General features: G+C 36.5%; 1 protein-coding gene across 1 annotated transcript in view; it reads left to right on the forward strand.

The window, feature by feature from the left end:
- Positions 1-16,832, forward strand: part of LOC109430547 (uncharacterized) — a 776,197-nt gene that overhangs the window by 567,605 nt on the left and 191,760 nt on the right. The window contains exon 7 of the mRNA XM_062852938.1: positions 3,261-3,379. Within this exon, the coding sequence (XP_062708922.1) occupies positions 3,261-3,379 (119 nt within the window). The remainder of the gene's footprint in view (positions 1-3,260; positions 3,380-16,832) is intronic.

Below are 16,832 nucleotides of genomic sequence, written 5' to 3' on the forward strand. Positions count from 1 at the left end.
ATGAATCGGTAAAATTGGCTAAATCATTGACTAACAACTCTTTGGTGTATGTTTATTTTTTGTACCAAATTTCATAAAAATCGGTGCATTACTTTGAACTGTGGATAAAAAACAAAAGACGTGCTTTTAAGTATTTTGTACAATCATGGCCAATTTTTATTCGCATAATAGATGGTTCTTTTACGCTACAGTTCAAAGTTCTGTGATGTTAATTATGAAATTTGGTTAGCAGTTATGATACTTATATAGACACTTTCTTGCAAAATTTCATCAACTTTGATCAATTGGTTTGAACGCTACTGGTGTTGATAGGGGTGAGTGTAAGTGAAGTTTTTTTTCGTGTTTTTCATGTTTTTTTAAAATTTCTTTTTGTTTGTGAATTTTAACTTAAGCTAATTCTTCACACAGTTTTTCATGTACGATGTTTGCCTATTCACAACTTTTGATTTTCTTTGCCAATTTTCATGAAATTTTGACAGAAGGTAGTTGATTATGTGTATAATATGCCTGCAAAATTTTATGATTATTGGCAGGCTAAAATTTAAACGACTCATAGAAAAGTGATCATTTTCCATACCAAAATCAGAAATTGCCAATAAAGAAGTAAGGGTGGGAGGAATAATACACTATAAAATTTCCTTAAACAAATCAGAAAGTGCATAAATAAATCAAAATTTCCCATAAATAAATTGATTTTCGAGCTATAAAAAATGTCGGAATTTCCACAAATAATTGAAAAATTGCAATAAATAACTACATTTATTCCACCAAAAAAAAGTTTAAATTTTCCATAAATAAATCTGATTTTTCCATAAATAATTTAAAAATTCCCAATTGAAAAACATCAAAAAAGCAATTGAAAATTTAGCAATAAATACGAAACAATTAGTAAAGTAAAAGTTTTGGACGAGCCATGCGGCGAAGCCGCATAGAGGATTGAGGAAGGCCGCCGAAGTTTCCGAAATCCGACGCGCCGTAACTGCGTCGATTCGGATCTAGGAAATCCACAGATCCAAGAATTTGCCCGGTAAAATGCGAACAGGAATTTTTTCCCTTTTTAAAGTCCGACGAGTGTTAGCAAGTTCGGACAGCAAGCGATTGTCTGTTAAATTGCACACATAGTTTCTATCATAATAGTTCGGTGATGTAGTATGTTCGAAATTTTTTGTTGGAAAAAATGTAGTTTTAATTGCAAATTTTGAATTATTTGTGGAAATTCTGGCATTTTCTATTGCACGAAAATCAATTATTTATGGGAAGTTTTTATTTATTTATGCGCTTTTTGATTTGTTTATGGAACTTTTATAGTTTATTATTGCTTCCACCTCTATTTATTTATTGACAATTTTCGAATTATTTATGGAAACTTTTTACTTTATTATGGGGCGTTTAATTCGCTGCCATTATTGGCATAGTACTTTCAATAGTACAATCGAAACAATAAAGGGTGCTGACTAATTACTGTCTGAGGGACTAAAATCACGTGCAGTCCCAATACATGTATCGACTATAAAATTGTTGTTAGTGCATCGATCTTTTTGAAATTTTGCCTATGCAACAAATGTAGATTGAGAGGTTTCAAAATTCAAAATTCAAAATTCAAAATTCAATGGCGCACATTCTACTCTTTCATTGCTACAACAAAAAGTACTGCACCGATTACTATGAAATTTTGTTGGTGAAATGAACATATCTTAAGATGTTATTTCTGTGTACCGATTTGCGGATACAGGCTTTAGATTAGGGATAAGGTTTGTTTAAGGGAATTTAGTTGCAAGTGGAGTTAAGGGGAGTTTAAGGCGTGCTCAGGAGGGAGCAATGAGGGGATGGGGTTGGTTTGAGATTGTTTAAGGTTTCCTAAGAACTTTCTTGAGCATAAGTCATCGAGTCTACATAGCTTGTGTGCTTAAATCTCCCTAAAGCTTGTGTTTTCTGAAACTGTAGGCCCTTAAACCCTCTCAAAATCCCCAGTTACACCCCTGCGACCCTCAAAACCTTCGAAAACGCCCGCGTAACTCTGGAATTCGTCAAAAATTATCTAAAGCTGTCTGAAATGCATTCGAAATCGTCCTAAAACCCCCTCGGACTCCATGTAATGCACCTGGGACCCTCAGAAACCCCCCAAAAACGCCTACGTAACGCCTGAGTAACACCTTTGAAATTAGCCAAAAATCATTTGAAGGCTGTCTGAAATGCCTTCAAAATCCCCCCAAAACCCAACTCGGAACCAGAGTATAAAATTTTCATTTTCAATGAGTACAATCAACGTGAATTTTGAAAATTCTAAACTGAGGAATCAAAATATAATTCATTTTGGTGAAAGAATTTTCTCACTTATACATTCATTTTTCTGTCACTGACAATTTTCACCGTAACTTCCAATTATACTTCAAATCACCACAAAACTTGTAAATGGTAGTCAATTACAACACTAACTATCTGCTCTATTTGTCCATTAAGTCGAATTATGCGTCTTTTGGCAGAAATTGGACATTTTACGACGTGCAAAAAATATTCATGACAGAAGATTAAATGAAAAAAGTGAGGCATTCAGCTGACAACGAATGTAATCAAACACGAATGAAAAAATGAATTTTTTACACACTGCTCGGAACCAATGTAACGCACCTCCAATCTCCAGGTCACTCGTCCTTCTAAACCCTTCAGCACGCGCGCTGTTGTAAAAAGTACAACACTACCAAAAAACCTCGCTCGTCGTATACAGCGCCAGCGCGGTGCAGTTTCGGTTGCTTGATGGCGCGCGTCCTGAAAGGATAAACTTATTTGCTATCTTCAAATCCATTTGGGTAATGACTCCATTTAAGTAAAAACTCTATTTAGGCAGTCCCGACTCGTTACCTAAATGGAGGTTTTGGTGTAGTTATTAACTGAGAGCTTCCTCTGTTTAAGGAAGTCAAGGAAATATTCATTTCTAAAAATTCCTTGACCGGTAATCGCACTCTCAGGCACCTTCAGCATGGTTTAGCTGAATGATCGCGTGTTTTCCGTTGAATTAATGTACAATGGTGCTGATTATTGAAATTACAGGAGGAGGTTTCATAAATTGAAAAAAAAATCTGGAAATTAGCAATTTGCATTGCTGAATGCATTTAGTTCACAAATAATCAACAAAACTTGCTGATTACCATCAGCAATTATTGTTGTAAATAGGTATGAGCGAAAGACGTATGAATGACATTATTCAATGGTATATTGGCCACTCCACATAATGATAGATTCCTTTTTTTTCGGTATTTCAGCTTCACATAGAGTTTCGACCGGAGTCTTTCGATGGTATTCTGTTGCTGACTGGCGAAAGAGATGATCTTAGTGGCGATTTCATGGCACTGCTGATACACCAGGGATTCGTGGAGTTTTGGTAAGTGTTCAGTAGAGTTGTTTTTTTTTTATCATTATCAATTGTTAAGCTCGATTAGTTAGTCAAAGGTGCATGTAAAGAAAACGTCTGGCCATCAGTATCCTGGAGCTAAAATAAACCATTAATTTATTTAGTATACCATCAAATTCATTCCGGGGCTGGCGACATAGTGGTCACACGTTTGCTTCATAAGCGGATGGTCGTGGGTTTCAATCCCAGCCTCTGCACTTTGTCAGTTGCTATTCCCCCGAGAGCGGCCATGGGCAGAGTAAAAAAGTGAAAGCAGCACAGTTCGACATTGTAGAATATAATATTGAGCGCTGTACAAATTGTAAGTGCATCTGTCAGTTGTAATCACTCTCGTAGTGCCCCAGTAGACAAAAGAGTTGTAAATTAGGGTTAGCGGTTAGTAATTAAAAACAAACAAATTCATGATAAAACTGAATCAAAAATATTACACTATAGTACCTACCCGGGTAGAGGTTAATAACAAACCAATAACTAAAGAAGAACATATTTTGCTATCATATCAAAATTTGCAATTCTTAAGTTTTTCATGAATAGCTCAGGATGACACATAAATAACAAAACATGCTATCATTGTAAAACTTTTAATTGGCGAGTTATTATTGAATAGTATAATAACAAAATCCTTACAAATATTACTATCATAATATCAGCCATAAATATCAAACCAATAACATGATTTACCATCACATCAAAATATGTTATTATTTTGTTATTCTTTTTGCTATTATTTTGTTATTACAATGGCAAAATCAGTTATTTCTAAGTTGTTATGCCATAGAAATTTAGTTATTATTTTTGTTATTTTAACTCTTATTTCAAACAAACTAATAACAAATTTTGCCATTCAAACATTCTATTTTAATGGTAAAATTTGCCCTTCATTTGCCATTTCGATCTACCCGGGTACAGTGTTAGAGACTGTCACTTTCTAAAATCTCGGACACACCTAAAGATCGCCAGATCTCTTTCCACCTATTCCATCCACCTTGCTCCCTTCAGATCTCTTGTACCCTCCAGGTACCGTTCAGATCTCTTGCGAATACTAGTTTCGCAGGGTTGTTGTCTGGCATTCTCACAACATGCCCTGCTAATCATATCCTTCCAGCTTTGACCATCATCAGCCACCATCTGCATGCTTGGTTCACTGTCCAGTGTGCTTGTGGTTCATCCTTCGCCGCAACACACCATTCACCTGCACACCGCCATAGATGGCTCTTAGCATGAACGAACACTTCGAGTCCTTTTCTACGCTTCCCGCACCATTCAAGTGTTCGTTGTCGTGCTGCTTCCACCTTTCGATCACCTTACGTCCGTCCATCAAGATGTTCCTGTCCTTAACCCGTTAATGCGCAAAGTGTCTCGCAATTTAAATATTCAATCGTGTTAAGTACTGTTCCATTTAATATGTATCCTTTGACAGATATGTATTTCGACCTTAACTATAAGGTCGTCTTCGGTGTCTCGTATTTACAGGTATTCCACTAACACGCCCAGGTTCATCATCATTCCATGTTTAGATATAAAATTTCAACCAGATATACTCTACACGGCTTCTCCACTTATGTTTGTACTACTCCATGATTGTTTAAATATTCGTGAAGAATATGTGGGTTTTATGGTGTTATTCTGGGCACTATTAAAGTTACATCGAAAAGATAATGTCACCTGTCACCTTTAAGAAGTACTCGTACAGGTAATTTTCGCGTTCCACGTCACAGTTCTTCTTGTTATGGAAAGTCATTTTTTGTTAGAGGCATAGAATTATAACACTTTGAAGTCGAATTGTAAGAATTTCTCGTACTTATGACACGTAATGTCAATTTTTAAACCAAAAGTGTTATTTTGATCTTTTGCTCCATTGCAGATGTTTGATATACACAAGAACTTACAAATAAACTTTTGAAAGCAATTGTATAACTTATATTAACAGACTTTTGTAGTGGTTGAACTTGTTGGTGTTCTTTATCAAAAATTCAGTACTTTTTCCATCAGCAGCTATTCAGCGCTATAATAAGATACTAAATCAATATTTCTAAATTTTGAAAAGGCCAGTTAGTGCCACTGCTATTATGGGTGAATGCTCGATATACTGTATCCCATTAAAAACATGTTTAAAAATTGAGTTTCTGCCAGCTTTTCCCAAAATTGGACTTCTGTGCGTGTACCCTGCTTTCTACCCTAACATTTTTCCTACCCTCAAACTTACTCGCTATTCTACCCTTCTTCCTACCGTACACCCTATCCTCAACTCTAACCTTCTACTCCACTCTCTCTACTCTATCCTTCACTAAAGCCCTCCACCCGTCCGTTTGCTCCACTCTTAGCCTACTCGCTATTCTACCATCTACCATGACCCTCTACCCTTTTTTTCATAAAGCCCGATCGGTAGATACTCAAATTTCAGGGTATTATAGCTGAATCTACCATTCCGTGGTAGCCATTTTGGATATGGTCCGCCATCTTGGGTTTCAAAATGGCGTCGGATATTCATTTTTGAGTTCTACTCATGAAGCCCGATCGATAGATACCCATATTGCATAGTATCATAGCTCAAACTACCATTCCGTATCTGCCATCTTGGATATAGTCCGCCATCTTGATTTTCGAAATGGCGTTAAATATCGATTTTTTACTTCTACTCATCATGCCCGATCAATAGATACAGGTACTCTTCGATATAACGTACAAAAAAGTTTTCTCTTTGTACGTTATATCGAAGCAGAGAAAAATTTAATATTTTTTATGCTAGTATTGATGTATTCGACGTGAAATTAATCCCAAATAATGATTTCGGTGAAATTCACAAAACCAATAATGAAAAACTTGAGTTTTGACGAAAAAGTCATTTCGTTTTTTTGTGCTTCGATATAACGTACACTAAATTTTTCCCCAGATTGCGCTAATTCTGGGTAACAAGGCTAATGCTGCAACAAAACATTGATTTGAGTGATTTCGTAGTTTATCTAAGGGTTATTCGTGGGAAAAATAATAATCGAAGCAAAATGTACGTTATATCGAATTCACTATATCGAGGATACGCTATATCGAGGGTACGTCACATCGAAGAATACCTGTACCTATATTGCATGGTATCATAGCTCAAACTACCATTCCATGGCCGCCATCTTGGATATGGTCCGCCATCTTTGATTTCGAAATAGCGTCAAATGTCGATTTTTGACTTCTACTCATGAAGCCCGATCGATCGATACTCATATTGCATGGTATCATAGCTCAAACTACCATTCCATGGCCGCCATCTTCGATATGGTTCGCCATATTGGATTTCAAAATGGCGTAAAATATCGATTTTTGACAAACTGCCATTCCATGGCCGCCATGTTGGATATAGTCCGCCATCTTGGATTTCAAAATGGCGTCGGATGTTCATTTTTTAGTTCTACTTGTGAAGCCCGATCGATAGATACCCATATTGCATAGTATCCGAAGCAGCAATGCCGTTAAAAAGTATATATTCTGGAGTTTTGACCGCCATCTTGGAACCTAAGCCGCTATCTTGAATTTCAATATCCCTGCTACCACCTCCACATCCTAAGGAATGTGTATACCAAATTTGATTGAAATTTCTTGACGCATTTCAGAGTTATGCCTATGTTCCGGTATACATATATATGTACATACGTATATATGTACAGTACATATACACTCCCGTTCAAAAGTTTGGGGTCACCCCCTCAAAAACATGTCATTTTTTTAGGCCCATATCTCCGCCAATTTGCGTCCGATTTCAAAACCCTAGGCTTCATTCAAAAGATAATAAGTCAAAGAAACTTTGAACATGATTTAAAAGAAACTTTTTCAAAAAATGTTGTATGTAAACTTAACCCAAAGTTGCCAAATTTTCTAAAAAATGAATATAAACTTACGGCAGTGTCGCTGGAAGTTGAGTCTACCAAATTTTAAGATGAGAGCGGTAATATGACCCATTTTCTATTAGCTTTCAACTGCTTTTTACAGAACTTAGCTAAAAAATCTAGAAAAAAAGTTATTAGGTAAATTAATCCTTGATGTCATCGACCAAAAGTTTGGGGTCACCCCTCAATATGATGTATCGGCCAAAAGTTTGGGGTCACTATCGTAAAACATGGAAAAGTGATTTGTTGATATCTTTGTCATCTTTCATTCAATTTTAATTCTTCTTGGCTTATTTGAAACAAAATGAATGATACTTACTGCATAGACATTGAACCACACATATTTGTTGAAATTTACATACTAAAACTTAACGTAAAGTTGGCTCATTTTTTGAAGCGTGGTAAAATATGCTAACTTTACATAACATTTTTATATACAAAAATCGTTAAACACGTTAAGTTGAAGACATCAAACGTAAATTTAGTTAATTATCTATGAAATGAGCCAAAAAGAATTAAAATTGAACTACAGATGACGAAGATATCACCAAATCACTTTTCCATGTTTTACGAAAGTGACCCCAAACTTTTGGCCGATACATCATATTGAGGGGTGACCCCAAACTTTTGGTCGATGACATCAAGGATTAATTTACTTAATAATTTTTTTTTCTAGATTTTTTAGCTAAGTTCTGTAAAAAGCAGTTGAAAGCTAATAGAAAATGGGTCATATTACCGCTCTCATCTTAAAATTTGGTCGACCCAACTTCCAGCGACACTGCCGTAAGTTTATGTTTATTTTTTAGAAATTTTGGCAACTTTGGGTTAAGTTTACATACATTTTTTTGAAAAAGTTTCTTTTAAATCATACCCCGTAACGTGGGTAGATCACCTTAGAATGGTGCGTTGCGGTGTAAGATCTACCAAATCAAATTTTGATCTTGATATTTACCGTATTTTTAAGTATTCCAAGATCAAAGTTTGATGCTCTTTTTTTGTGTTTTGTAGTATTTGTGTTTCAATGTACTGCTAATTAACATTTTATTTCAGAAGGATTCAGGTAAATGTATCGTACGATATAAATAATATTTCTAAAATATGTAACTGTGGCGAGCGTATCACTAATTTGTAGCTTATTTGACGTGCGATGTTAATATTATTTTATATTTCAGATTATCAACCGAAGAATCTAGTAATTCGACCAAATGCCAACAAGATGACGAGGATGAATTGGGTAGACAACTGATTCGAAGCAGTCTAACAATGGTGTGCCTGAACGTTAACCAAGCGTATCCTTTGGAGTTTACCCTTCCACTAACAACACCCAAATTCCCGTGACACCTAGGCCTGAGAGATCGTAGAGTTGTCTACATTTTTCATAGGTGTCCAAAACTAACCATCCTTTCCCATTCCTCAGCAGTCGCAAGGACGTGGCCAGGACAGTGCTCGACCATTGGAGGATTGCGTCAGTCTTGTTCAAGAGTCGGAGATTAGTCCCAAATCTTTGTGCTTTGGTTCAGACGGGAAGGAGGCAACCCTCATAACAGCGGTCTAGGACTGTACCACCTACGAATTTGTGCGACTCGCTTAACCCTCTACTTCCCATGGTTGCTCTAGAGCACCATCGATTTTCGACGAACTCCGGACAAACGGAATTAGATGAATATGATGCAATAATTTTTAGAATATGGTTATAACCTCATAAGGTTAACCCAACTACTACCTACTTGTTTCAATAGTTGAACTATTGATAAACAATCAAAAACCTATTGATTTACAACCAAAATTTTTTTCTTTGATTTCGAAAAATTTAGCTAATTTGCAATAACTTTTGTTCTACCACTTTTTTCGGAAACGCTTTTTTGGCATAGATATAGCCGTTCAAAGTCGTGGGAAGGAAAGGGTTAATGCTAATGCTAATGCTAATGCTAAGTTTCTTTTAAATCATGTTCAAAGTTTCTTTGACTTATTATCTTTTGAATGAAACCTAGGGTTTTGAAATCGGACGCAAATTGGCGGAGATATGGGCCTAAAAAAATGACATGTTTTTGAGGGGGTGACCCCAAACTTTTGAACGGGAGTGTAAACATACAAATAGACAAACATACAAACATATAAGCATATAAACATACAATCATACATACATCGACTTTTGTATGAATTGATTAACAACTCTGCCGAAGAAATGAGCTGTAAATTATTAACCATTGTCAAGATTTCAGGGAAATATATTTTTTTTTCGCATTGGAAATGAAGCTCACAGATCGTGACAATATGCATTCTTTGCAGCATCGTTTACGCCACCTAGTGAACCAGTCACAAACTATATTGTCCACTATGAGCAAGGTATGGGTGTGGAGAACATCTTCTCTGAAGACAATATTCTAAAATTTTGCATAATTCTGGAGATATTCACATCAAAAGGACTGTCCTATTTAAATGTTTATTTATTTTGTAAATTAAATTCAATTACATTGTTCAATGACCATCAGAAAAGCCCATGACATGATTGTATATTTAATTTTTCATGGATCTTGCCACCTCTCGCACTTTCTTCTTGGCGTGCTTCATAAGGTTTTGGACAACCGTTCCGACGATGGTTTTGCATACGTTGACCCAGTTTTTCTTGAATTTTGTGACGTCCTCTGTTTCCGTAGTTTCCCTTTCATCAAAGTTAACTATTTCTCAATGGGCATTATTTACGGGCAATTTAGAGGATTCATTGCCTTTTCCACAAATTGAACATTGTTTACTTCATACCTGTCAAAGGTGTCACGCGCATAGTGGCAGGATGCCAAATCCGGCCAAAGTAATGTAGGACCTTTGTACTTTCAGATGAGTGGCAGAATATGTTTCTGGAGACATTCCTTCCGGTATATTTCGACGTTCATACCTGGGACGGTGAAGAAAGGTGACGATTTCATACCACATTGACAAATTGCTTGCCTAACCAACACATTTTCCCATTTTTTTCGCAAAAAATCGATTTCTCCTAATTCGTAACATCCGTGCCATGCTTAACAGTGAAAATCCGTGCCCCTGGAAATACCTTGTAAAGCCTGTATCCGCAATAATCGGGACACAGAAGTACGGCTGTAGCTCTGTAATGAATCTGTGAAATCGGCCAAATAATTGACTGAGAACTCTTTGGTGTATGTTTATTATTTGTGCCAAATTTCATAGAAATCGATGCATTACTTTCGACTGTGAATGAAAAACAAACAGACGTGGTTTTAAGCATTTTGTACAATCATGACTAATTTTCATTCGCATAGTAGATGGTTCTTTTACGCTACAGTTCAAAGTTCTGTGGTGATAATTATGAAATTTCGTTAGCAGTTATGATACTTATAGAGAAAGTTTCTTGCAAAATTTCATCAACTTTGACCAATTGGTTTGAAAGCTACTGGTGTTGATATGGGTGAGTGCTAGTGAAAATTTTTCGTGTTTTCCATGTGTGATATTTGCCTATTCATAACTTTTGAATTTCTCTGCCAATTTTCATGAAATTTTCACAGATGCTAGTTTATTATGTGTATATTATGCCTGCAAAATTTGATGATTATTTGTATAGTACTTTCAATATGTAGTACAATCGAAACAATGAAGGGTGCTGACTAATTGCTGTCTGAGAGGCTAAAATCACGTTCTGTCTCAAACGACTATAAAATTGTTGATAGTGCATCGATTTTTTTGAAATTTTGCCCATGCAACAAATGTAGATTGAGAGGTTTGTGTTCAAAATTCTAGCCATTTCCTTTGCCAAATTCAAAAGTTACAGCGCTGACAAGCAAAACTTGGGGCTGTACAAAATTCAATGGCGCACATTTTACTCTTTCGTTACTACAACAAAAAGTACTGCACCGATTCATATGCAATTTTGTAGGTATAATGAACACATCTTAAGATGTTATTAGACAAAATTTGAGCAATTTTAATGTATTTATTGCAGAGTTACAGCTGTGTTTCTGTGTCCCGAATATTGCCGATACAGGCTTTAGTCCAATTTGACATACGTTTCATCATCCATGAATATGCACATGCAATTTTTGCTCAAAACATCGTCGTACAGCTTCCAAGCCTGAGTTTTCACATAATCCGCCAGAATTTGACTGCGTTTTGGACATTTCTGTTTGGGTAGGTCTTCGGGGAATTACGCTCCTTGGCGCGTTGAACCATACCAACAGTCGTTTCACACTTTTTTGCTTAATCTCTAATGGATACCTCCTATTTTCCTTCAACGATTTTGCAAGTTTTGCTGTCCAAATTTGACTTGGACGCACCTGTTTTTTGCCGCGTCCGGGTAAGTCTTTCAGTGTGTTATGCATACCGAATCGTTTGATAGAATTTTGGACAACAAATACCCTAACACATTCATTTTTTGCTAATTTTCTTAGCGATGATCATTTTTCCTTGCAGTGCCTGGTCACAATCGATTTTCGCTTCTCCTCCGTAAACTCTCGCATTGTTCCACTTGAGGAAAAACTTTAACTTTTAATGAAGGTTATCGTTTGTTTACAACGTTAGCAACACATAGACACAAAGCAGTTAACAAAATAAGGCATAGTCTTTTCAATACAGAGCCTCAAAGGTGTACTCATAATTAACGATACAGTCCTTAGGACGCTGGGCGTTCAGGGCATCTGTCTTATAAATAGTACGTTGGGCGGATACGGGTTAAAGCTGCACATTTCGACTTTGCGACACGAAGCTTTTGCAAGATGCATTGAGCTTCTGGTAGAACTGCTGTGTTTCTTGTGATCGGCACAGCAGCTCCGTTTATTCTCATTCCGCTTCTTCCAGACGGCGCTTTTTGTCCCGAAAGAGACGGGTCTGCTGTTTTCGCGTTCGTTATTGTTCCGTGTTCTGTCGAGTCCCATGCTGCAGCATGACCGCTGCCGCTGCGTTCTTCTTTTTCAAAATCTCTCTAACTCATCGTCGCACTAATCGTTTAATTTTTAATTTGATTTTTATCGCAGCATTGTATGGGCTGCATTTATCCTTTTTCTGTTTAATTCTGTCAGTCTCCGACGTTCGTTCACATCATAGTCTGATGTATGTTGTAAATATAATCCACATGACATTGAGTAGCAGTTTAACCACGCTCCTTTGAAAAGTTGTCTGCCTTTGCTGTGGGAAAATGGCATATTAAGAAAGTAAAAGTAGTGCACCTTGAAGACTACCATTTTCCCATAGCTTCGTCCAGCAGTTGTCAGATACAACTCCTTCCCCCGACTGCAAAGCATAACCTAGAAAAAAGAAGACAAACAAGTTAAACTTAAGCTCCTTGTACATTCTCAAAGGACGCGCACGGGAGCAAAAGTAATTTCCATCGCCATCATCATCCTTTTCCACACCGTCATCGGCGACGGACGGTGAACGGCCAACCAGCAGCAGCACCCTGGACTGACGGGTGCAAGAAATTTTCTTTGAACATCCATCCGGGGCATAAGGAAACCGTATACTTTCTTCGCTGTTGCCGACGTAAAACTCCGTCGGACAAAGTTTCGTCATGGTGCCACAGTTTCCACGAGGCGGGTGTTCGATCAAACTTTGATGAAAGAAAATGTAATGAGTGTTTGTGCAATGAACAAGCGTGACCCAGACCAGGTGGATCCGATTGTCAGCACGACGGGCAGGACAAATAGTCGAAACTTTAAATTGCATCACATTCCACGGGATGCTGTAAACTGCTCCGGCGCAGATTTGTTTACCTTCCCAAAGCAATGAGAAAGTTGTCTGAAGAATACGATTTCGGTCGACAAATGGGACAGAAATAACTGATGGATGTCGGAATGTTAAGTCGGGATTATACCCGTTTAATATTTGCTCCCCTTATAATAATGACCAGAAGTTTTCTATGCATACATTAGGTGATTGTGCGTTAAATGAAGTTTAGCTATGATTTTATAAATTAGTTATACAAATGGCTTAGATTTATCCAGAGGCGCGACCACGTTCAATTGCGTGGGTAGGTCAAATGTATGGAATCATAGACATGTTTTAAGGAGAAACTTCAGAGAATGCAAATATGGCTGTCACAATGGCCGACTTGAACCCCTACTCACGTTTTCAAGAGCACCAATCTCAAAACATCGTAAACAAATGCGCTTGATTTGGAAAAGCTGCCTCTTTTTGCAAGTGGGCAAAGCCAGGATAAACAAAGTGCGCGCTTGGTTCGATGCTTCGTTCGTCAGATTTCTGCCTCTAAAGTTTGTATGCAAAATTGTAATGGGATTTCTTGATGTTTCACCTTAAGATTTAAAAATTTTCTCAATGACTATTGTAGAACGATGCGCGTAAGCGTAAGCGAAAATTTCATTTCAGTTCCAGAGAAATGCACAAGAGAAAAAATCTGCTGAATTCTCCTAAAAGCTCGAAATTTTCAGAGGGGAAAAAGCTTGATGTTAAGTTTCTGGTGGAATAATTGGAGTAATTATTCTGAAAATATATGGAAAACATTTTTTTAAAGCATCTCTTATAGAAATCTCTACAAAAATATTCGATGAAGTCCATATAGCAGTTTATTTTCGTGTTCTACTCCTGAGAAAAGTCTTAGTGATTTAGATTTAGATTTAGAGATTGATACAGACAGGATACAGAGTACAGAAAAAAAAAATACAGATTTCATGATCATGATACTGATTTTTCGCCAACATATTTTTTCCTCACACATTCGCGCAAGATGGAAAATAAAGTAATAAACATTATTGAGAGTACAAACACATTTAATTATTCATATTTTTCACATTTGACTTCAATTTACAATAATTCCATCAAAGGAAAATGTTTCTTTCGAATTGAATTGAATGAAAAAAACCCGGATTAATCCACCTAGTGGTGATAGTGCCTTTCTCGTCGAATATGTACTCATGACGTTTCCGTTGACGTGAGCTGTAATGTTCCTGAATCATGAGAATACTTTACTTAGAATTTAATCCCTAAGCAGCACACAAGTCACAAAGGAGTGTCGACAGCGCAGCTTTTTGGTTGGACACGAGTCATTTTCAAGTTATTCTGCCTTTGAGTTAGAATTACATGAATGTTGCTCTTGAACAACCAAAAACCTGCGCTGTCAACACTTCTTTGTGACTTGTGTGCTGCTTGGGTCAGGGCCATCATTGAATTGACTTTAAACTTATTGATGGCACATATTCCGACGTTATGTTCAACGTATAGGCAGAGCTGAAAAATATCAGACCTCTCAGTTGACAGCTTGACCTCCTTCACTATCACTGGAGGCCGATGAACACCAAGACGATTTAACTTTTTCACAAACACAGATACCTTAACAATTTTCAACAAAGTATTTTCTACACACTTCTACACACGCTATATTTTATTATCATTGGCTACAAGATGCATGCAAAATTTGAGAAAAACATACCAGTAACTGAAATTTTTCATACTGAATCCCATTCAACTTTCAACCACATTACAGTGCGTGAGGGAGCAACCAGTCGCACAAAAATTTTACGCAGTCATTTTAGACGCGAAAGAGAATTGAAAAAGTTTGTTCGGAGTTATTACGATTAAATTTTAATTTTCCCATGCAACGTCTTGACAAAACTAAGACGATCTCATCCAATCACACCATTTCAGATTCCTGAGGTGTAATAATGCAGAAGGATGGGTCACTTCTGCATTATTACACCTCAGGAATCTGAAATGGAGGCGTTCCACGGAGTCATGTCAGTCGATCCTGAGCGACCATTTCAAAAATATCTGAAACTTTGCACAGTTTTTCAATTTCATCTAAATCGCCATTTTTCGATATCAAATTTTTATTTTGAATCACGACTAACTTTTCAAAAGGGTGTATGCGAAAATAGTTCAAAAATATTCTAAAAGCTGCACAGCAAAAACGGATTGTTCGATTGTTATGAATTTTTCAGCAAAGTTAGATAACTAAATGATGATTCCTAAGAAAATATACACTGTAAAAAATTTCTTTTTTTACTTCAAAAAAATATGATCTTTGTCACAAAAACTCAAATATCTCAAAACCCTATCTTTTTACCAACGTCAATTTTTTAGGGAAAATGGCCCATTATATCAGCTATCTACCATAAAATTTTGGTGATGGTAAACTGATAAACAAAAAAGTTATAACATTTCAAACATTTCACAATTTTTACATTTAGTAACAATTTTTTTTTTTCTGTGTAAATTATTTCGAGAATTATATGTTGATGCTGATTTTATTGTAAAGGCTACCGCCTGAATTAAACAAGTTGTTTTCATGATATTTTTGTTTGATTATTCATAATTACTATAGTATCTATTTGAAACTTAGACGCGATCCAGTGTTGTGATCAAAAATATTGAGAGTGTCATACTTTTTATTGTACGTGACTGTTGAAAAGTTCCCTTGATAGCGTTGAAAAGCTGTTGATCATAAGAAAAATGGAACTAAACTTATTTTTAAGACGAAAGCTGCATAATAACAGTTTTATATATTCGCGTATACGTCTAGTTGATCTGCAAAAAAATTACCTCTTAGAGAACAGACTTTATGATCGGAAGAATGCGAGTAACTTCAACAACAACAAATGCATGAGAGGTACATACCACAGACAAACAGACGAAACGCCTAGAATAATTTTCATGAAAATCCATCGCCCAGTTCCCACTACCACCACCTGGTGGAAATGTTTCACGAAACACTGCGTTGTGCAATATCGTCATCAGAAGGCGCTAGTGTGAAACGTCAAACGCAAAGAAAAACGATGGGCACTCTTCTGGTCATGAAAGCCACAACCAAGATTCAAAATGATCGTTAAAGGCGTGGTCAATGAAAATTTCGTCAGTGTTACGTTTGTTTGTCTGTATACATACCATGACAATGCTCACGAAAAAGCAAAAAAAAATACTACCGCTATGGATATTAAAAATTTTATAAAAATTTTTTACTTCAGCCAAGTAAACAACACCAAACTGGTCAGTTAAAACTTATAAGTGATTTTGTTTATTATAATCTAACGAACAACATGAACAATCGCTTTCTCAAAGGTCTTCAACTCAACGCTCTCTTGTAGACCGTTTGATGAAAAAAAATGTTCAAAAGAGTTACGAAATCTCACCGAAAGCACCATAGATAAACTGGTTATGCCCAAATTGAATACAAATTTACGCATTTTTACGTCCTGCCGTCTAGACTTTGACAGACGAGCCATCTGAGAAATTGCCAGAAGTGCTAAGTGCAGAGAATCATGCCACCATACCATCAGCGACATCTGTTTAAACAATATAATCACGCCCCTTTTCAAAAATGCTTTGAAATATACTTCAACATCTATACCCATTTCAATATTTTTAACGTTGCAAAACACGCTTTCACCATTCATCTTGAAGAAGAGGGAAAACACTTGTCCTCAAATGTAACAGCAAATTAATGAATAAACGATCAATGCGCGGAGGGCGTGATAAAATCGGAACATTACTGTACATATAATATACATAATACATAATAAAAACAGCTTGTTCTACTCACGCAAGGCCATTAACAATAAAATCAGCATCAAACTGCGATTTCCGGCCGAAATAAT

Source organism: Aedes albopictus, chromosome 2 (assembly GCF_035046485.1).
Source record: "Aedes albopictus strain Foshan chromosome 2, AalbF5, whole genome shotgun sequence".
NCBI lineage: Eukaryota > Metazoa > Arthropoda > Insecta > Diptera > Culicidae > Aedes > Aedes albopictus.